This window comes from Pithys albifrons, chromosome 5 (assembly GCF_047495875.1).
Source record: "Pithys albifrons albifrons isolate INPA30051 chromosome 5, PitAlb_v1, whole genome shotgun sequence".
NCBI lineage: Eukaryota > Metazoa > Chordata > Aves > Passeriformes > Thamnophilidae > Pithys > Pithys albifrons.
The window spans coordinates 47,421,776-47,443,815 of NC_092462.1; the positions used below are offsets into that span (position 1 = coordinate 47,421,776).

Here is a 22,040-nt window from a genome sequence, read left to right on the forward strand (position 1 = left end):
GTAACTATAAAGTTACAACATAAAATAGCTAAAGCTATTAATGAATAGTTACGTATTTATCAACAGTATGTGTGTCAATGTAAGTATGAGAAGTGTTTTTCCATGTTCTAGCATGTCTTTTCCCTTAGTGTTATGGTTCTAGTAGCACCAGATAGGTACTGAATATTACCATGAAAATTGGAAACATAACCATTTCAGTGAAAATGGAGGGAGGGTATAATTGTGTTAGAATTCATAGGTTTGGGCATTTTTTTGCCAATTAAATATTGATTATGCTTATTTTTTAATTTTCTGACATGCATTCATCTCATAAGAAGAAGAAAAGCAGTATGAAGGCTCCTTTTTGCTAAAAGTCAGTTCCTTGGGTTCTAACACCTTTGTGAAAATTGGTTGTTTCAAATCACTTCTTGTATTGAGGATTCCTGACATAAACAATAGAATCCAAGACTGACCATGTGTGTCAGCCAGTTGGGAGCACCAGTCATACTTTTTTCTTCAAAGTGCTTTCTGAGATTATTTTTTTAATCTTTGTTTTTTAGGATAAAGAATGAAAAAGCAGCTCTGGAGATGGATGCATTTTAGGGCATGGTGCTTTTGTCCTTCACTTCTTGTGACTGAGTGCAGCTCTGTGTGATTGCACATATCAGATTAAGGTCCCTAAAAAGCTCTGGCTGCCAGTGCTTACTAGTATTGCTCTACACTGGTTTACATTAAAATGTTTTGGACAAAATGTTGGCAAAGTTCAGAAGAACATTTTGCCTCCTGAGGTGCTTGGATATGTTACAATAAAATAGAGTGACTAGCAATAAATTAATTGTTCAGCACTATCTGATTTCTTGTTGAAATCCTACTGTGTTCAGCCACCAGGTTTTGATTAACTGTGTTGCTTCTGGTTCTTTCTGGACCATTTCCACATGGGCCAAGCTTAGTACTGTGACTGCAGCTCCAGATGAACTATCTCAGCTGGTTATTGGCCAGCTGTCTCGGTTTGAGGGGAAAAACAAAAATGTTTTACCCACAAGCAGGGGAGGGGCCTCCTCCACAATAATCACACCACTCTATCAAATTTAAGAAAAGGAATTTTAATACAAGAAGGATAACTGCTATATATATATATATATATATGTAAACAGACTAGTGCAACCCACTTCCCCAACACCATAAGAGAAAAAAAAAAAAACAACAACAAAACCCAGCAGGTTTTCCTCCGGGAGAAAAGGTTATACTTAAGTGTCCTTGTCACAACCCGGCTGGCTGCAGAGTGAGTTTCAGTCCCTCTCGAGCGAAACAGACGAGCAGTGGGCTTTCAGATGGACTCAGTCTCTTCCCCCTGTGTTCCCCGTCCGAGAAGCAGAAAGGTACGAGCAACCAGCAGCAAATCCAAGGCAGGCAGCAGCACGGCAGGAAAACAGCCGTCCGAAGTAGGCAGCGGCAAGACAGCCAGGGAAAACCCCAGCAGTAACCAGCAGGGCAGCCTGCCTCCTTGGAGCCCCCACTCCCCCGTTCCGCCGAGCCAAGACTGAGGAGAATATCCAAAAAAAAAAAAAAAAACAAAAAAAAAAAACCAAAAGAGACAAACCTGCCCCCACCCCAGCGATCACAGTTAACTGCTTCTTTTGTTAACCGCTGGCCTGGGCAGTTAAGTGGCAGGGGAGAGAATTTACATAATAATCCCAAACTACAACACCAGCATGGATTCTGTTTCTCACTGGGAAAATATAGCAGGCTAAACACACTGCATTTATATTACTGGGAGCTTCTCCTTAACTGATACTGCCAATCATCTTTTTCTGAATTTGTAAACAAGAAATTTTGAAAATTAGTAAAGATCAAAGATTTCAACTGCTTCTAATTGCAAGTAGTAGACTGATACTTGACAACCCACAAATAAGTGATACAGATCGAGGCCCAGCTGGCAGTTTGTTTTGAGAGTTTTCAGTGCTGATGCAGAGTTACTTCAGACACAGGACTTGAAAACTGGAGTTTAATGTGCAGGCTTGGTTATGCTTCTCTGTCTGGTATCTTGCTCAGGAATGCGACTGCCATTTATCTTTAGGTGCAGCCTTCTGCCAGAATTTTTAAGCGTTTCTCTCAAGTTACCAAGTGAAACAAGTTCTTTCTGTGTTACTTTGGCTTAGTTTTCCACTATCATACTTGTTCTAATTCTGGAAAATGTAAAAGAACACCTGTACTTGTGATAAGATATTTCAGAATGGTTTGTTAAAGCCTGAACTGCAAATTTTATGTAGCATAGATCTATTCTACTGTAGAAGACAGCATGACTTTTTTTTTTTCTAATTCTGAAGTAGGATGAATAAGGGCCAGGATGAGCCCATAAATCAGACTTCCCTGGTTCTAAAGTGAAGATTATTTGTGCCCTGTGGGCTGAATGCATTAAGTTCCTTGAATTTTACCTCCACTTTGGTCGCAGAGCTTTTCATTTCCATATCCTTTGACTTGCCCCTCAGAAATCTTTGTTCTGACTGAAAAGTTAGATTTGGGGTTATATGTAGGTTTTCTTTAATCTCCAGCCCACTCTTCCTGCTTTTTGATACCATTTCAAAACAGGTAGCAAAAGCCTGATCAATTAATAACTTCTGTTAGATCTGATAATTGTAAAGTCTTATATGTTCATACTTTCTTCACCTGTTCTTTCAGCTTTCCACTTTTAGTCAATTTCTTGCATGATGTTGCTGTTGTTTACTGTTTTTTGAGTTAAGTCTAAGGCTTCCCCCCTTCAGTCTTGGGAAACAAAATTATGAACTATTCCAGCCCTTAGCATATTTAATTCAATTCCAGGTTTTCTGGCTCTTCGAGCCATCTGAACTTACATTCTAGCTTATGGTGTTTGCACAGATTGTCCTTTAGAAATCAAAAGCTTTGAGGACGTGTTTTGGTTCTTTGGATTTGTCTAAATACTTGATTGCTTGTTCAAGGTTGTTCTTAGAGCCAGAACTTCTGTGATGCCCTTGTTACTCATCCAGACTGAAGCGCTGTGTGGTCTTGCTTCTTCTGGTTTCAGTTATCAGTTGTTAAGGAAGCATCAGATTCAGAAGCCGGGGTTGGATTTTGTTTAGCAGCTGTTGCCTCTCTCACCCATGTATGGGAAGTTAATCTGTATATTTCTCAACTCCTACAGGAATCTGCTCAAAAGTCACCTGTGTCAGAATCCATCTATGTATATGTCACAGACAGGAATGCTGGAGTGGAGTCTGTCATACAGCTCTTAACAGTCTTTGTTGAAAGCCTATTCTTTTTTAAATGTAACGAGAGAAGAGTGGGAAGAAAAGAAAGGACAGGGACAATTTTTAGTGCGAGGGTTAGAATTCCACGGGTTGGCCAAGATATTTGAGGATTAGCAATTTTAATGGTCTAAACTGATTAGGAATTTTTGCTTTTTAAATATTTGTAAACAATGCTCTTAATAAAACATTTTGATAGTCTCAAAGAGGGTTTTTCCACTATAAAAAAATCCATTATTTACTGTCATTAACTTCACTATTACCTTGAAGTCTGGCAAGACTGTAGCACAAACTGGTTGAAGGAAAGAGAAGACACATGTAGTTACGATATGTCAGAGAAGACATTTATTTTCTTTTTAAGGAATAGCATCTATATGTAATGAATGAACAACAGAGGAGACTGGAGGACTTTCTACTCTTTATTAACTGTGTATATGTAGCCTAGTGGGAAAATAATGGCTTTTGAAAATGTGAATCCTTATACTATGTATATGTTTGATTGTAGAAATTACTGCACAATCAGACGCCAGTGAAATTCGACAGGACTGGAAACCAACATTCCTTAGTAATGAAGAGTTCACACAGTTAATGTTAGAGGTATATAATTTCTGTTTTTCTGGGAGTAGAATAGTTCCTCTCTGGGAGTCATTCCATTATGAAATTTTCAGTTTGATGACATAGCTTTTTATTTTCATATTTTAATTGTAACTGTTTGTTTTCATGAAAATAACCAGTCAAAATTCCCACATATGCAGTGTTCAAAAAATTGCAGTGTTTGAGAAAATCAAATCAGATTTTCTTCTAACTGCATTTTCAGTTGCATAAAATGTGATATCTGACCAAGACCATAAATGAACATGTTTACTATCAAAGTGGACATTTTGAATTACCAACATAAGGAAGGTACTAAATAAATAAAGAATTATTATGCATAAATTAAAATCCTAATTATGAAAAAGGCTCAACAGATTCATGTAACTATCATTCCTTAGCTAAATCTTATCTTTGATGCACAGGTATAAAAAGCTAAAGACTCTGATTTTCTGTATGTAAAAGATATTAAAAATACTGTAATATAAAAAGTTTTTTTGTAGATGTGATCTTTAAAATTTCCTATTTAAAAATACAATTCCATCATGCCTTTTTTAGTGGTGTTCATGTAAAATATTGCGTTATGTTCAGAGGAAAGAAGTTTGAGTTCAGTAGAAGATCAGGCAATTAGAACTGTATCTTACAAGTTTCAAGTCTCAATAAAATCTTACTACAAGTTTCTTTCATTGAGATTGGGATATAGTGACGTTTTTAAATAATGAAATTCATTAATTTTGCCGGCTCTTTTACTTATTCTTCTCTTCGTTTTTCCACATCTTCTTGCTTTTGTTTCCAGCTCATTTTTATGAGTTTTCTGAGGTTTAAAGTTATGATGGAATTAAAAATAATAAGCAGGCAGAGTGGGAGTTGGGGAAAAGAGTGGCTAGCTACATATGTACTTGCTTCTGAAACCACAGATTATTTAACAGAACAGTGTTGAAATTTTAATGCTCACAATGTCAAAGCAAGATGAAGAATTTGTAGCAGGGAAAGATATTCCCATTTCTATTATAAACTAAAATAAAATCGATCTACATGATTTTCTGTGTTGAATATAGCTTAACAATTTAGTATGTTCGGTTTCTTTTTATTTAACGACCCATTATGTTTAATTTCAGGCTCTTGATGGTTTTTTTTTAGCAATTATGACAGATGGAAATATAATATATGTATCTGAAAGTATAACTCCCTTACTTGAACATTTGCCAGTAAGTACAAATGGGTTTAAGTAACATATCAGTTTGTCTGTGGTTGGTGTTCTGCTATAAGTACTATTTAATCATTGGCCTTTTGAGCATTATAGGACAGATGCATGTTTTGTGTTAATGTTCTTCAGCACAATTCCTTCCTACTGATCAGTGTCCTATATTAAACATTTTCTTTGGAAATTCAGAATGCATTCTGCACTTTGTTGGGCAAGATTATGGTGCTAGACTGGCATCAGTTTCTATTCAGTGTAACTGAAGTAACACAGTCGACTGCAGGAGACCCTTTAGAGTTCACACTACTAAAGATCTGTATAATTGGAATTTTTGTAAACTACTTTTTTACTTATTTTTTGACAAAGCACTCTGATAAGAAATACATGGCTGCTGGTTCTGTTTTTTAAGTTAGATATGTATTTTTGGGTTTATCACATTCATGCATTTTAGTCTCAGTGGCATTGCTCACTGATTTACACTCTAGTTTTTAAAGATACCTTTGAATAATTTTATTCTGAATTGAGGCGAATTAGTTCTTAAAAGTAAAAACAACTTATGAGTGAAACAGAGTTCATTTCTGGACAAGAAATACAAGTTATTATTAAAGGCTGGTCATCTTACTGTGATATGAGATTAAATAAATTCCCCTAACGGGTATGTATGATAGCAGTCTGAGAATTTTTTAAAATGTGCAGGTAATTGTGATTTTTTTGGTTTTTTAGTAGAATTTGCCAAGTTTTAAGAGGCACATTTGTTCTTTGCTTTTAGGTGTGATTTATATATTCTAAACATACATTTTATGATCACTCTTCTTTGAATAGTTGACAAAATGTGTTTATGCATATAATCAGTTGTTCGGCTTTGCTGCATTCATCTCTGTTGTTCCCAGTTTTGTGTACATAGTTGTGGAACTGATTATAAAATGAGGTAACTGGCAACTCATCCCCACATAGCAGCTCATTCATTGTCCCTCAGTAGAACAGGAGGAGGCAGTCAGAAGGGTAAAAGTGAAAAAAACCCTCGTGAGTTGGGATAATGACACAGTTTAATAGATAAAGCAAAAGCCACACATGCAAGGAAAGCTAAACAAGGAATTCATTCACCACTCCCCATGGGGCAGGCAGGTGTTCAGCCATCTCCAGGAGGGCAGGATCCATCATACATAATGGTGACTAGGGAAAACAAACACTGTCATTCTGAATTTCCTTCCTCTTCCTTTTTCTTCAGCCAATTTTACGTGGTGGGCTTGATACCATATGGTATGGAATATCCCCTTGGTCAGTTTGGGTCACCTGTCCTGGCTGTGTCCCTTCCTGACTGTGCTCTCCCAGCCTTCTCACTGGTGGGCTGAGGTGGGGTGGGCTGAAGAGCAGAAAAGACCTTGGCTCTCTGTAAGCACTGCTCAGAAATAACTAAAACACTCCAGAACTATCAGCACCGTATCCATCTCAAGTCCAAAACATAGCCCCATACCAACTACTGTGAAGAAAATTAACTCTACTCCAGTCAAAACCAAGCACAAGTGTATTCATAAAATCAATTGTAATTGGATATAGGTTTTGGTTACATAATAATCTGTGTATAATCTATGAAGGGTTGCCTTTTGTTCCAAGGTATCATTTCAATGCACTGGATGCCATCAATAGATTACAGAGCCCCAGAACAACACCCCGTATTTTCCACTTTAAATGCTCCTTTACTTGAAATTGTTGCATCCCAGGGGGTTCATACAAGCTCCATTACTCTTTGACAAGTATATGTATCTGCTGTGTTCATGCTAGTTTTCAACAAATGGTTTGCAGTGTTAAAATTAGGGCAGATCAGAGTGAGATTTCTTTCTTACAAAATATTCGTGTGTATTCCAGCAGGTGGCTTTGTTGAGTCATTAATGAACAGTGGAATTGTTTTCCATTAAAATAGTAGGCTTTGTGACATTGTATGTCTTACAATAGTTTAACGCTTATTAAATCTTTTTCTTTCAGTCTGATCTTGTGGATCAGAGTGTATTTAATTTTATCCCAGAGGGGGAACATTCAGAAATTTATAAAATATTGTCTTCTCATCTGCTGGAAAGTGATTCATTGACACCGGAATACTTAAAATGTAAGTAGTTATTTCAGGTTAACCCTTCTGGGCAGCTCAGCCCTACACAACTGCTCGCTAACTCCTCCCAGTGGGATGGGCAAAGAATCAGAAGGGTAAAAGTGAGCCAGCTTGTGGGCTGAGATAAAGACAGATTAATACGTTAAGGCAAAAGCTGTGTGCACAAGCAAAGCAAAATAAGGAATTAATTTGTTACTTCACATAATCAAACAGTTGTTCAGCCATCTTCAGGAAAGCAGGGCTCCATTATGTGTAATGGTTAATTGAGAGGACAAATGCCACAAGCACAAATCTCTCCCGATTCTTCCTTTTCCCAGCTTTTACTGCTGAGCACAGTGTCATATAGTATGGGATATTCCTTAGGTCAGCTCTTCTAGCTCCTCACTAGCAGGGCGGTGTGAGAAAAAGAGGATGCCTTTGCACTAAGTGCTGCTCAGCAACAACTAAAACATCCCTGTGTTATCAACACTATTTTAGTCACAAATCCAAAACACTGAACTGTGTGAGCTGCTGTGGAGAAAACCCTATCCCAATGGAACCAGTATGGTAGTTGTGTTAAAAATTTTCTCCTTGGAAATATATGTGATCAGTTTTTCTGGTGTTATTTAAGCAGAAGCAAATGCTTCAGAGCCCTGAAGAACAGCCTTTCACTCTATAACTTTCCTGTGTATTAGAAATGTTCATCTTATTTATAGAGCTTCTATTTAGACAGTTGCAGCATTTGGTAGGAATGTAAATATAGCAGCCCAAAGGGGTTTGGAAGCACATGCTTTAGCGAACTTAAGTAAGGGCATCTTCATCTTTAATACAGCTCTAGTTTGGACAGTTTTTTTAATGTCATTAATGTTCGGGCCCTACATGCACAAATTCTAAAGGAGTTGTCCTTTTGTTTAGGTTAGTTAATGTCATGCTGGTTAAAGGCAGAGACTGTAGCCAGTTGTAATCACAACACTTAGAGTATCACAATATGTATACAGCTTAATTATTCCTGCATTCCATTGCGTGTTGCCCGTGTGCTTCATCAAACATGTAGCCTATTAATTTGTTTATTTTTTTCTCAGCAAAAAATCAACTAGAGTTCTGTTGCCATATGCTGCGAGGAACAATAGATCCAAAAGAGCAACCTACATATGAATATGTCAAATTTATAGGAAATTTCAAGTGTTTGAATCATGGTAAGTATTTTCAGCGATGTGAGTTGAATACTTAGGTAGGTCCACAGCTAAACCAGCTTGGGACCATTGTGCCAAATGTAATAATGAATTTAAATCATTAAATTCGTGTTTTGAAAGGAGAGCTTGAAGCAGAGTTACAGTCCTTCTGTATTTGTTTAATGAAAAAGAAGAAAAACTGGTATTAAAGTTTTTATCTATTGGGTATTACAAGTCTGTGCATTTGACTGCACCATGTAGTAATTATGCTTAATGCTTTCAATTAAAGAAAACTAGTGTCTTATAAAACTTTTTAGAAGAAATTTAAGCAAATGCTTCAAAATAAAGAGTCTGAATTTAGTTAAGCATAGTCCATATTTAAGCAGGTGATTAACCTGAACATCAGTGGTACTGAGTACCTGCAGTTCTCATTACAGAGACAACTGGGATGGAAGATACAGGTTTTGCCACCAACCCATTTAATTTGATTGTTCTGTTACTCAGTATTTCTTCAGCATGCGTTGCTTAAATGCGATAGAAGTCTAGAAAATAAATACTTACCTCAGAGTCAAAAGAAAATGTCAGCAAAACCTAATAGCTAAGATAAATTTAGAATATACTTTTGAAGAAAGTGTAATGCAGTCATTTTTAGTAGTTACCAAGGATTAGAACTGTTACTAGTTTTTTAAAAATGCTGTCAGATAACATCATATTAACTGTAATTTTAATTCTTTGGGAAAGTTAATTGATGGTTGTGTTCCTATTATTATTCAATAACTGCTATTCACAGTGCACACAGGTATAGATATGTAGCATTTTTCTTAATGCGTGTTAAGTTACAAGCAAACCATGTTAGATAAATATTGGGCCATTTGTCTTGTGCTATTACTGCTGTTTTCCTCCGTGCTTGTATTGTGTTCTGCGTTGACCTCCTTTCCTCTGCCTTCCCTCAGTTCCCAACTCAGCGCACAATGGTTTTGAGGGAACTATTCAGAGATCACACCGGCCTTTATATGAAGAGAAAGTTTGCTTTGTAGCCACAGTTAGACTAGCTACACCTCAATTTATCAAGGTATGTACAAATGAAATCACTTTTATATCAATTTTAAATGGACTCTAAATGGAAAAACTTCAGAGAGAATGCACACAACATTTAAAATATTAATGAAAACCATAAGGAATTTTATTATATGAAACTGAAAGTGTCTGTTTCTTACTCAAGTTAGGCTAAGTGTTATGCAACGTATCAAGCAAAGTTGTTATGGTGAATACTAATTCCAAATATAAAATAGTAACATGCAAGAAATAAATTTGGAAAAAGTCCACAGGAATTGTTTAAGATAAACAAAATAAAAGATTATAGTGAGCTTCCACTTTCACTGGAGAAATTATGAATTTTAGTTGAAACTTGGATGTGAATTTTATGTTGCTGATGGTCTTACTGCAGTTTGACACAGAATTAAATCTGGGAGGGCTTAATGAAAGTTTACTTGTCAATAAAAAAGAGTTGGATATGAGGTATAGAAGTATTTTGTTTTAATGCAGTTATTTAGTAACTCGGTTGTTAGAACATTTTGTTTAGCTACTAATGTACAATGTGAAGGTACTTTCCAAGTTTAGAATTGGATGAATATGAAATTTATTCATATTAGAACACTAAGTATAATCCTGTTCCTCAACAAAATTAGTCAGAATAAATACTCAGGATACATTACAGTATAGTCTGTGTTTGATTCAGATTATATGTTGTATACAAATACATGATTCAAGCTACAGGATAGTCAATTATCTAACATTTGTTCTTGCAATTCAGTAATGAAGTAATGCCATGAAATGTATGTGGCCTATTGTTGGGCCCAGCTGTTGTCTGTAATCTAAGAACTGAGCATTTAAAGATTCTGCCTCGAAGTTTAAAGCAGTGATGTCTTAAGCTGAAAACTGTTCATAGTAGCTTCTGAAGACATGGCTTATATACTTTGCACTTCAAAAACATAGTAGGGAGCCTGTGGAGAAATCATACAAACTTATTTAGTTCTACCAGGCTGAATAGGAATTGTGTTTCTCCAGATGCTGTGCCAGAGAGAGTTTATTATTTATTTTTCCTGAAGCTGTGGAAATGTTTCATCTGTCACATTCCTTTCCATATGGGTCTAAATAATGTTCTTCCATTATGCCTACAGTTGCTAGAGATGTTAAATGTGGGATTTTTGCTTCATGAAATACTGGGGAAAAAAGACCAACACGACATTTGCCAATACTTTTGTTTTTTAAAGTCTGACGGTTTATAGTACAACTTCCATGTGTCCTATGTCTGGAAGTTGAGGAACATCCATTTAAGGTCTCTCAGGTTCCTGTGGGCTGAAGCCTTACAAATTATACTCTGCCCAAAGTCTCATTCCTATGCCTGAACCTCTGAGCCCTTTCTTCCTAAGGAAGCTTTCAGTGCTGTTCATCTGGGGAATCTTTTTGTGAAGAGGACTAACGTTAGAGTGAAGACTTAATCTGGCAATACCTGTTTATACTCTTCTGATACCCTCTGTTATCATTGAGGCTAGCATTGGTTATACTCCAGCAAATAAGTGCATGTCAGAAACTTTACCATCCCAGTAACATCACTAACAGGTGCATGCTGCAGCCAGTAATAAGATGTGTATTTTACTACTTGATTGCCTTATTTAAGGTAGAACTTTCCTGCTCATGTCAGTTTTTCTCTTTATTTCAGAGGGTATATGTTCTGGATTCTTTTTTTTCCCCTGAAATGTAATTTCTCAAGGATATACAGTGATTTTTTTCATCTTTAAAGCTCACATTTTTAGTTTACGTGTGTGACCCCACCTCTTTTGTAATGAAATATGCCACAAATTTTGCTCCCCAGTGAAAGCATTTGGTTCTACATCATCTTTAAAACATTTGTCTTGCATTTTGTCTGGTTGATGATTGAATCCTACCAAGAAGGCAGGATTAATCCAGCCAGAAGGATTCTACCAGAATACTTTTTGTTAAAAATGAAAGTCCTTTATTTCTAGATGCCTTGTTAACAACTTCAAGATGCCTTGTTGAACAAGCTGGCCTCTGCCCAGGGATATTTTAGAGTGAAATATCTGCAAATTATTAATATAAATGCATTGAGTAATTGGATACTAACCTGCTGCCAGTTCCTCTCTAACAATGATGTTTTAACTGTGGTTTTACTGCTTGCATTTCAGTGATTTTACTTTTGTTTTGACTTGTGCCAAAATAATTAGATTAAAAGAAGCAACAAATTAAAAGTATGTCTCAAGGATATACTCTTGCTGTGTCATTTCTCTTGCTTTACTGTGGGTGGTGCTTTATTAAATGCTGCAGTTTTAGGAAGGTAGATGACCTTTGAGCTTTGGTTGTGGTTTCAGGTTTGAAAGTAAAGTCTTGCTCACTGGAATTCACATCAAGAGTCATAAATTTGTGACCACAGTAGTTTTGTTCATTGCCTCCATCTAATCCATCACTCCATCACTTTCTAAGTCATTGTCTTTAGATTTTACAGTGATGAAGGTGAAAACAAAACATTGCCTAGATGTGTTCACTTTTTTGTTTCATAGAAGGAAAACTTAAAGATAGCTATTTAGAAAACTGCAGCATATCCACTTAAACTCTACATTACAGCCTGAAAGAATGAAAAGCAAGGTGGTCCCTTTGCGGAAACAAGTTGGTTGTCTTCTGTGTTTTTCCTCAGGACTACTTTAGTTACAGATATTTGCAGAGCACAATGTGCTCATCTGTCCACACCTGCCATGATATTATGTCAGTGCAGCAGCTTCCATATTCCAGTCTTTGGGAAACTCCAGTAATGTCTTATCATCAGTAGATTCTACTGTGTTTCTGGCACTAGGAATACCACTGCAAGCTCCTACAAATGACAAATGTGTGCAAGTGTCCAAAAAAGAAAGATTTCCTGATCTCTAATTTTATTATAATTCTTTGAGGGGTGTATTTGTATGTATGCATGTATTCCATCATCCATCTTCCTTTTCGTAAGGCACTACTGGAGGATGACTGACATGCATTGCCATGTTTTGAGTGGAATATGTTTACAGTGATGTGCAGAATACCTTGAGGTTTTGTTGTAATAGTGGCAATACAACCATTCTTACTTTTTATGTAATGTGTTATTTGTAGTTATTTGTCTATGCCTGCAAAGAGATTTAGAATACTCTGTATTCACTGAAAAGGGAAGAATCCTATTCCTAAACTGAAAATAACGTGACCATCTTACTAATGTTTTTAGCCATTATAAATGTAGACTGTAATCAGAGTGTCTGGTGGGAGTGTTTCATCTCTTCTTTTGTGTGTTACAATTTAAAAGCATAACTGCAGGAACTATTGATTTCTGCTGAGCTGGAGTTTAATCTCATGCCATGGTTAGTCCATTTAAATCAACCGAGTGTCAGGCTGGCACAACTGAGATTAGATTCTGCCTCAGTACTTTGCGTCTAAGCAAAAACAATGAAGCTGTTTAAAATGATGTAACTGTTGTGGAGTTATTTACTAACTTTAGGTAAGTCTGAATTTTGAAAGAGTTTATGAATTAGAATAGAGCAGTTTTGAGAGAGATTTTTATTTTTTTACTTTTTAGGAAATGTGCACTGTTGAAGAACCAAACGAAGAGTTCACATCTAGACATAGCTTAGAATGGAAGTTCCTATTCTTGGATCACAGGTGCAATTCCTTCTATGTATAGCAGCAATAGTAGCTGAATCACAGTGGTGGCTGAAATATCTAGAGTTCACTAATCAGCATTAACTACTCATAGCTTGTGTTGGGTTTAATTTTTATTTTTTTTCAGAGCACATACTATAAACTAGAGCGCTTATATAATTAAGTAGTTTATTTTAGTTTGGGGTTTTTATGTGTATGAAAATAAAATGACATTAATTTTTTTTTTAATTAGGGCACCTCCCATAATAGGTTATCTTCCATTTGAAGTTTTGGGAACATCAGGCTATGATTATTATCATGTGGATGATCTAGATAATCTGGCAAAATGTCATGAGCATTGTGAGTACAACTAAGTCGCTAAAATGAGCAAGTTTGTTAAATTGTGCAACTGTTCTGGTGAAATTTTGTGATATATTTGAGTGATGTGTCTATTCCCGTTCATTTGACATTATTCTACTGCTTTATCTTCAGCGATATTTTTGATGCAGAACTGCAAGAGAGATTTAACTTATTATTGCAGGGTTCCATTGTGGTAAATTGAAGTTCACAGCTATAACTAATACTTCTTCAGTTCTTCCAATAGTATTTAAAAGGCTCGGTAATGTTTAATAACTAAAAGAATTGTTTAAACATGTAATAGTATAAGCTTCAGCTGTGTTTTTCTTCATGAGCCTATATATAAATTCTTTGCACATAAATTTTTCACAATATGTAAAAAGCCTCACAAAAATGGAAGTTTGAATTCTGCAGTTCTCTGAAAAATGCAGCTTACATTTGTTTTGGTAGCAAGTTTTAAACTGGTTCTTAGTCATTGTGATTATGCTGATTTTAAACGTGGTTTTGGGCCATATGAACCTGGGAAGTAATGGGGTTTTTTATGTAATTGGAATATTTACAGCCTGGAAAAACAGTGAACTTTATTCTTCATTTTTATAGTAATGCAATATGGGAAAGGGAAGTCATGTTACTACAGATTCCTTACAAAGGGACAGCAGTGGATTTGGTTGCAAACGCATTACTATATCACGTATCACCAGTGGAATTCCAGGCCAGAGTTTATTGTCTGTACGCACACTGTTGTAAGGTAGGTTATTTTTTAAAAATCTGTATTAGAGAAATTCTACTGGCATGAAAGCTGTATTGCTGGTATTTTTGGAGGTAGAGAAATCATGGCAGTTTAAAGAATCATTGGAAAATTTCCTGAGATACTTATAAGCAGGATAGCTTTGAGAAGTTTGTTTTTTGAGGTGTATTTTTTAAACCATCCAACAATATAGTAGTCATACTTGGTTTGTTCTTGTAGTTATGCAGAAGTTAGAGCAGAAAGACGACGAGAACTTGGTATTGAGGAGTCTCTTCCAGAGATAACAGCAGATAAAGTAAGTGTTTTATATAATTCTACTTTACTTCATTCATACCAGAACCAATATGTAAGCAAATATACAGCCGCAGAAAGTGTTTTGTCCCATTTGTCCCCAAATAATTATTTGATCTCTAAATAATAACACTATTTAAAATGATCAAAGAAGTCTAGAAAGTCTTTGTTTAACTGTACTCTGTCACACTTACCCTCTTCTTTTCAGAGGTTAATGTGCATGTAGTTATGACATGCCCACACCCTTAAGTTCTTATTAAGATCTGATTTCTGTAGAGTAAGATTAATAAATAAATGTTTTCTGTTACGGGAGCTACCTGTAATCTGAAAAACCAAGGTCAGCACACAAAGGTGACTTAAGAGATTTCACAAGAGGAAAGCAGGAGCTGTTCTATTGTGTGACTGTCCCACTTCTTAGAAGTATACAAATTTCTTTTGGAATTAATGTTCTTGGAAGCTCAGTGAGTCTTCGATAAGCCAGCTTGTGCAGGTGCTCTGTTATGTTTGACAGTTCAGAAGTGTTTTTCCTTGGCAGTTTAACAAGTTTCATCTGTTGGTGGAATGAACTCATCCTTTCTCAAAAGAATAAGCAGTTCACTCATTACAGTGTCGTTCAGAGTGAACTGAGTTGCTAAAGAAGGAGGTCAGCTCAGTAGTCAGCCTGTGGCCTATGCCTACATGCATTTGGGTTTCTAGGCTTATATGGCTTTGGTTTCCAAGGATAAAAGCCACAAATGGAATGTAAGCTTATGGCCATCAAACAGGCCACTACTTCTGCATTGTCACCAGTGTAAGGAGGTTGATTCAAACAGCATGGTCGTAGATATTTTCCATTAGAAATATACATTGTGTGCCAAATCAAGTAAATAATTGTTGTTTGTGTGTGTCTCTTCAGAGTCAGGACTCTGGGTCTGACAATCACATAAACACAGTGAGTCTCAAAGAAGCACTGGAAAGATTTGATACCAGCCCCACACCTTCTGCTTCCTCGAGGAGTTCAAGAAAATCTTCACATACTGCAGTATCAGATCATTCATGTAAGCACCAAGTGTTGAAAATAGAATTGACTTCCTAGTGAAGACTTTCTCGAATTAAATACATAACTAGCAGTTAATGATCACTTTATGAGAAGTGTGCAAGTTAAAATGTGCTTTTTGATGGTTCAGAGGTCTGCAGACTACTCTGCAAAAGATGTGTAAAAGTACAGTATCAAACTGAACACCCCATTCCAGTCCATCAGGTTGCACTATTGTTGGATAGTCAGGGTAAAAAAGAGGCCAAGTCTTAAGGGTTTTTGTATTCATTAAATATATGATTTGATTGTTGCATTACAGAATTGAGATTACTATTAACATGTTTCTTTCTATTCTAACTCTCAACTTTGTCAGCAACACCAACTAAAATGACAGTGGACACTAGCACTCCTCCTAGGCAAAGCTTATCTGGTCATGAAAAGACTGCACAAAGAAGATCATCTCTGAGCAGTCAGGTAAATTCAGAGAAAAATTTTGTACTTAAACAGTGTAGTTCACCTTTAGAAGCTTTTGTTTTATTTCTTCTGAAAGCACATATTTTAAACTGTCAGAGCTTCACTTAGAATATGTGACTCTCAGAATTGCATTATCAATATGCAGCTATGGTATACTAGATCTAAGGGAATACAATAATTAAGAATATATGTATTTAGTTTTTGGCATTAGGGTTTGCAGGATTGTATATAAATCTTTGCTTTCACTCACACATCTTTGTTCTACAATTCCGCAATTTTAAAATACACACACATATGTCCAACATAGTGCTGTGTGTGTCCCTATAGAGAATTTATACAAATTTATGACTCTTAAGAATATTAGTGAATACTTTCCTATACCTTTTGGAATCTGGTTCATGTACTTGGTGCTCATTTTCCAGCTGAATTATTACATTGGCTTCAAAAATAGAATGCTAATTAAAATATGTATTTTTAAAAAAGTTAATATAAGAGTAATTCAAAGACGTCAACTTCCAAACTTGTTGAAACAAATTTTCCCTTATTGCAATTAAGACTTTGAAAACATTTGTAATTGTATTTTCTGGTTTATGCCTATTTCTTTTATATACATCTAGCAGCGGAAATATATTATTTAGTCAATCGCTCTTCTTAATTCTCTTATATTGAAGGTTATATATTTCAGGAAACAATTTACTGGTTTTTATGTATATTCATATGGTTTTAGATTTGACACTTTATGTAAAGAAATACTTCATGTCAAGTAAGAAGTTCATTCTCTTATGATTATGGAACAACTTTTTTAATCCTAGTCTTTAAGCTCACAGTCTCTTGGACAACCAGTAGCACAGCAAGCGGTATCTCAGCCTGCAACTTTACATCTCCAGTCTGGCATGACTCAGGTATGGATTAACTTGGTTCATTGTTTATTATTTTTTAAACAGTCTTCTTCTACTAGAGAACAGTATTCTCCTGGAGAAACTGGTTGCTTGTAGCTTGGATGCATGCACTGTTCACTGGGTAAAAAAATGGCTGGATGGCCAGGCCCAGGAAGTGGTGATGCATGGAGTTAAATCCAGCTGGCAGCCGGTCATCAGTGTTGTTCTCCAGGGCTCAGCATTAGGGCCTGTCCTGTTTAACATCTTTATTGATGATCTGGATGAGAGGGCACCATCAATGAGTTTGCAGATGACACCAGTGTTGATCTGCTGGAGGACAGGAAGGCTGTGCAGAGGGATCTGGACAGGCTGGATCAATGGGCCAAGGCCAGTGTATGAGGGTTCAACAAGACCAAGTGCCAGGTCCTGTACCTGGGTCTTGACAACCCCATGCAGCGCTGCAGTCTGAGAGAAGAGGACCTTGGAAAGGACCTTGGGGTGCTGGTCCACAGCTGCTGAACACAAGCCAGCAGTGAGTGCAGGTGGCCAAGAAGGCCAGTGACATCCTGGATTGTATCAGAAATAGTGTGGCCAGCAGGACTGGGGCAGTGTACTCTGCACTGTTGAGGCTGCACCTCGAGTGCTGTGTTCAGTTCTGGGCCCCTCACTGCAAGAAAGACATTGAGGTGCTGGAGCATGTCATTTTTGCTCAGCTTTTAATTTCTTCATTGCACTACAGCCTGTGTTTCAGTTTTCAGCTCAATTAGGAGCTATGCAACATCTAAAGGACCAGCTAGAGCAAAGAACACGCATGATAGAGGCAAATATTCATCGGCAGCAGGAAGAGTTGCGTAAGATTCAAGAGCAACTTCAAATTGTTCATGGTCAAGGACTCCAGGTGAGTTAGTGCAACGCTTACATGTTTCATCTGTAGAGAATTTAGGCATCTAAAATGAGATTTGGGCACTTAATTCCACAATGTGACCCTCCATATACCCTGTTAGCTGGCATCTGGGCCTAATATACCTAAAATCCATAGTATGTGAAGCTCTTGTTCCAGAAGTACCTGACATTTTGCTTCTGAATACATTTTGGAGCACCGCAGTGTATCTTTTCAATGTTGAGCAGCCCAAGCCTAGCTTATGCCTTAACCTAAATGTAAAAGGGTGCAGTTGTTAATTCTTGCTAAGTTTTGCAGCCGTTATAATAGTAACCCAAAATCTGCAAGATAAGCATCTATTTCCTCTTTTAGCTTGAGGGTGTTAAATTCATGCCTTTTGTCTCTTAAACTGGCCTAACTATCAGGCTGATTTGTTCTACTTTGCATGGTAAACTTGAAGTAGTTACTGAGCAGAAAAACAAGAAGTCCAGAGGATTCATTGCTCAGTCTAGCAGCTGACTACCTGGTTTGCGATTTTTTTTTTTAGTCATTATATATTTTTCTAATTTTGTCATTCTCTTTTCAGCAGCTGTGTTTGGAAGAAGAGAATGACCCAATTGGGTTTTTCTTAGTTAAAACCCAAACCAAAAAGCTATTACCTCAAACAAAGATACATTTTAAAGACATAATCTAAATATTTTCAGTGTGGATTGTGATTAAAGAGTAGAAAAAAGATACTTTCTGGAAGTATTAAGTATGTTGCTTAAATTCTGTTAAAGAGTAGGAGTTTCTGGCATATTCCATTTTCAGTGTTCTATGATGTCAGGTGTAGCATGCCAGCAGTAGACTGCCTTTCTGATGTCTCAGAAGGAGAGATTCACAGCTCTCTTCCCATAGAGTGTGGAGGGACCTTGTTCAGGAATGTGGAAACTGGAGAAATACTTAATTGCTAAACATTCTGTCTTGTAGTCTTGAGCCTAACTTTTTTATAAAGAATCAAATATTTTTGTGCTGAATTCTATTTATTGCAAATGTATTGGAAAGTTCAGTATAATCATTATGATTTCCTGATTGTCAAGGAAGATTATGTTCTTGGTGCTATGCCTGGATCTATTGATTCAGAGATTTTCTTCTTCATTTGAATTAGTGTCACTGCTGAAGGTCCTAGAAATGTGATCACCAATACATTTTGTCTTCAGATAGTTGTAGGCTACGTTACCAGTCAGTCTCTAAATAGTACTTTTTCTTTAAGAACAAATATTGAACCTTAATATTTAGAACGCTAGATATCAGGATTCTGATTCTTATCCATTAGAGTCTCTGAATACTGACCCTATAACTTGTGGAATTTTTTAAGATGTTCTTGCAGCAGTCAGCCTCTGGACTCAACTTGGGTTCTGTGCAGCTTCCTTCTGGAAATTCTTCAACTGTTCAGCAGCTTGCGCCAATAAACATGCAAGGTCAAGTTGTTCAGACTAATCAGACTCAAAGTGGGATGAACACAGGCCATATAAGTACCCCACACATGATACAGCAGCAGCCTTTGCAGAGTACTGCAACACAGGTAAAATTCTTGTTATTGATTTTGCTGTATAGAATATATGCTCAAAACCACAGCTGAAACACAACCCTAACATTCCCCTCTCAAATGTCTTTTGAACAGTGTTTGTTGAGTCATTAATTTCTTCATGTCCCAAGCTTTACAATTGAAATTCATTTCTGTTCTTGATAATGCAATTTCAGATCTTGTTTTTATTTCAAGATTTAGGCATGTAAATAATTAATAAGAAGTAGTTTTTTTGAAAGACCAGTATCAAGAAAACTTTTAGCTTGCCATTTTTTGAATGTCCGTGAAATGTTTTGTGACAGAACACATGAGAAGCCTGTTCTTCGTGCTGAACACTTGTAATGGGTTTGACCATTATGTGTATGGAGGCTCCTCATACATCTAATCTCTGGTTGCTTATCCACATTCCATACTTTGTTTTTGAGATTTGTGAAGAAACAGACTAGTGGACAGTTTTACAATCTCAACAGCAAACTAGTTCCAAACCTTCAAAGTAAGAAATTGCTTGACATTTTAGTCTTAAATTGGGCACATAGAGAAGTGAAAAGATCATCTTGATGGTCCTGTGCAAAGCCATGAATTGGACTTGATGACCCTTGTGGGTCCCTTCCAACTCAGCATATTCTGTGATTCTGTGAATAAACAGTATGCAAGTACCTGAAAAAACAAGACAAGAGGTTAATGTAAGACACTCAGATATCCAAGGTCCAGTCCTATCTCCAAATCCTCAGTCAGTACAAACTTTAAATTAAGAATTAATTTGAGTAGAAAAAAAACCCTGACAGTTGTGAAGTATGGTCAGTGACAATTAGGAGGACAGCTATAGTAAGACAGACATCTTAGTAAGGAGTCTAAGTAAGTAGACAGTTGGCTGTTTTCAACTTATTATCCCAAAATTTCTTTCCAGCATAATCAACAAAATGTACTTAGTGGACACAATCAACAGTCTTCTGTTGCCAGTCAGTCACAGAACACAGTCTCAGCACCTTTGTATAACACTATGGTGATTTCTCAGCCAACAACAGGAAATGTGGTCCAGGTTCCTTCGAGCTTACCACAGAACAACAACCAGAATGCTGCTGCAGTAACCACTTTTACACAGGACAGACAAATCAGGTACATCTTCAAGACCAATATTCAAGATGACTTACTATAATGATGTATGCTTATGTAGCTGTATCATACACAAAAGAAACTAAAGTAGCATTAAAAAATACTGTGATTTGTATTTTAACTATGTAGATACAACTCTGAAACTAAACTTTGCCCAAAATAATGTTTGCAGGCTTATCAAAACCCATGTTGTTATAGCAAAGTGTGACTTTGAAGAATCTGCCTTTCTCAAGTGTATGTCATGCTTCATATTTTTTTTTTCCTAAAGGGACTCCAAATGTCTTTTTCTATTAACAGATTTTCTCAAGGTCAGCAACTTGTAACAAAACTTGTCACGGCCCCAGTAGCATGTGGAGCAGTAATGGTACCAAGTACTATGTTTATGGGACAGGTAGTGACAGCTTATCCCACTTTTGCTGCCCAACAGCAGCAGACACAGACGTTGTCAATAACACAGCAGCAGCAGCAGCAGCAAAGTCAGCAGGACCATCAGCAGCAGCTCACCACAGTTCAACAACCAGCTCAGTCGCAGCTGACCCAGCACCCCCAGCAGTTCCTACAGGTAATGAATACAGAATTCTCTAGAAATTTTTCCAAATCCTGACACTTTTAGCATTGGTAAGTTATCCTAGGGGTGCTTTACCTGAAAACAGAGCACTGAAAGTAACAACCTGTGAATAAGCCTGATGGATGAGGTAAGTTTATTCTGTAGTTATTCTCTAAAATCCTGTTGCTTAAAGAAGAGGTGGTCTTTCCTGCAGTTTCACTCCCTGCATCCTCCTATCCTGTATCTTTCTGCCTTTGAGCTGCTGCTCTTAATTGAGCATGGGATGCAAAAATCAGAAGTTTCCCTTTAAAACAGCTTGTATTTTTTTGCATTCACGTATTAATGCAATAAGGTATGAGAGGTGATGGTCTGGAAAGCATCACCCAGCCTAAAGCAAGACATGTCGCAGTAACACGAAGCATGAACATCTGTCTGGGCTACAGGGGAGGGTAAGCAGCAAGTAACCTTGTAAGCAAGAGAGTGTGGAAGAACCTTGTTGTAGTGGAGAAGAGAGATTGGATCAAAATAGACAGAAGGCAAAACCCAAGGAGTCTAGAACTAGGAAATCTCAAAAAGTAATCGAAAGAAAATAGAAGGAATTGATGGGGAAATCTGCTGCCATTTGTTGATTCAAGTTAAGTGCTGGCATAGCTTACCCAGTAACTGGTGTTGGTGAGGGAGATGTGGTGGCTAAAGCTCTAGAAGGGGAAGTGCCTCCAAGAAAACATCGGTTCAAAAATCTTAATTTTGCCTCTGATTTTGCTTCCTCCACAAAAAGAAAAAGTCCATGTTAATGTAGCTTGTGCACAATATTAATGTTCTTTTAACTACTCTGGAAAGGTCAAATTATTTTTCTCTTTTAACTCTTTAAGAGTATACGTATTTAATAAATCTTTGCACTAAATTTGGGATCCTGTGTATAGGTGGAATATATACAAACACAGTAAGTAATTGGAGGCTTTACCTACATTTATATGCACAAGGAAGGAATTCAGTTCTGATTAGGACTGAGTGAAATTTTCTTTCACTAGGTCACTGACAGAAAATATTAACTTGTTGAAAAAAATCTTTGATGGGAACATACCAGTTTCAGTCATGCATCAAGGCAAATGCTTTTCAGCTGCAAGCTGACTCTCAACAAGAGATCTGAAGAACACCTAGTGATTTGAACTTCAGCACTCATTTACATAGTGGGAGACTTTTGAAT

General features: G+C 36.8%; 1 protein-coding gene across 9 annotated transcripts in view; it reads left to right on the forward strand.

The window, feature by feature from the left end:
- Nucleotides 1-22,040, forward strand: part of CLOCK (clock circadian regulator) — a 67,822-nt gene that overhangs the window by 38,526 nt on the left and 7,256 nt on the right. For 8 of the 9 annotated variants that reach the window (XM_071556467.1, XM_071556463.1, XM_071556469.1 and 5 more), the window contains 16 exons: nt 3,748-3,839; nt 4,952-5,041; nt 7,018-7,138; nt 8,200-8,313; nt 9,243-9,361; nt 12,902-12,984; nt 13,217-13,323; nt 13,921-14,068; nt 14,288-14,363; nt 15,255-15,396; nt 15,748-15,848; nt 16,661-16,750; nt 17,466-17,624; nt 18,964-19,170; nt 20,081-20,289; nt 20,584-20,848. In XM_071556467.1, coding sequence (XP_071412568.1) covers nt 3,748-3,839; nt 4,952-5,041; nt 7,018-7,138; nt 8,200-8,313; nt 9,243-9,361; nt 12,902-12,984; nt 13,217-13,323; nt 13,921-14,068; nt 14,288-14,363; nt 15,255-15,396; nt 15,748-15,848; nt 16,661-16,750; nt 17,466-17,624; nt 18,964-19,170; nt 20,081-20,289; nt 20,584-20,848 — 2,123 coding nt within the window. The remainder of the gene's footprint in view (nt 1-3,747; nt 3,840-4,951; nt 5,042-7,017; nt 7,139-8,199; nt 8,314-9,242; nt 9,362-12,901; nt 12,985-13,216; nt 13,324-13,920; nt 14,069-14,287; nt 14,364-15,254; nt 15,397-15,747; nt 15,849-16,660; nt 16,751-17,465; nt 17,625-18,963; nt 19,171-20,080; nt 20,290-20,583; nt 20,849-22,040) is intronic. The other variant, XM_071556472.1, reaches the window with a different exon arrangement.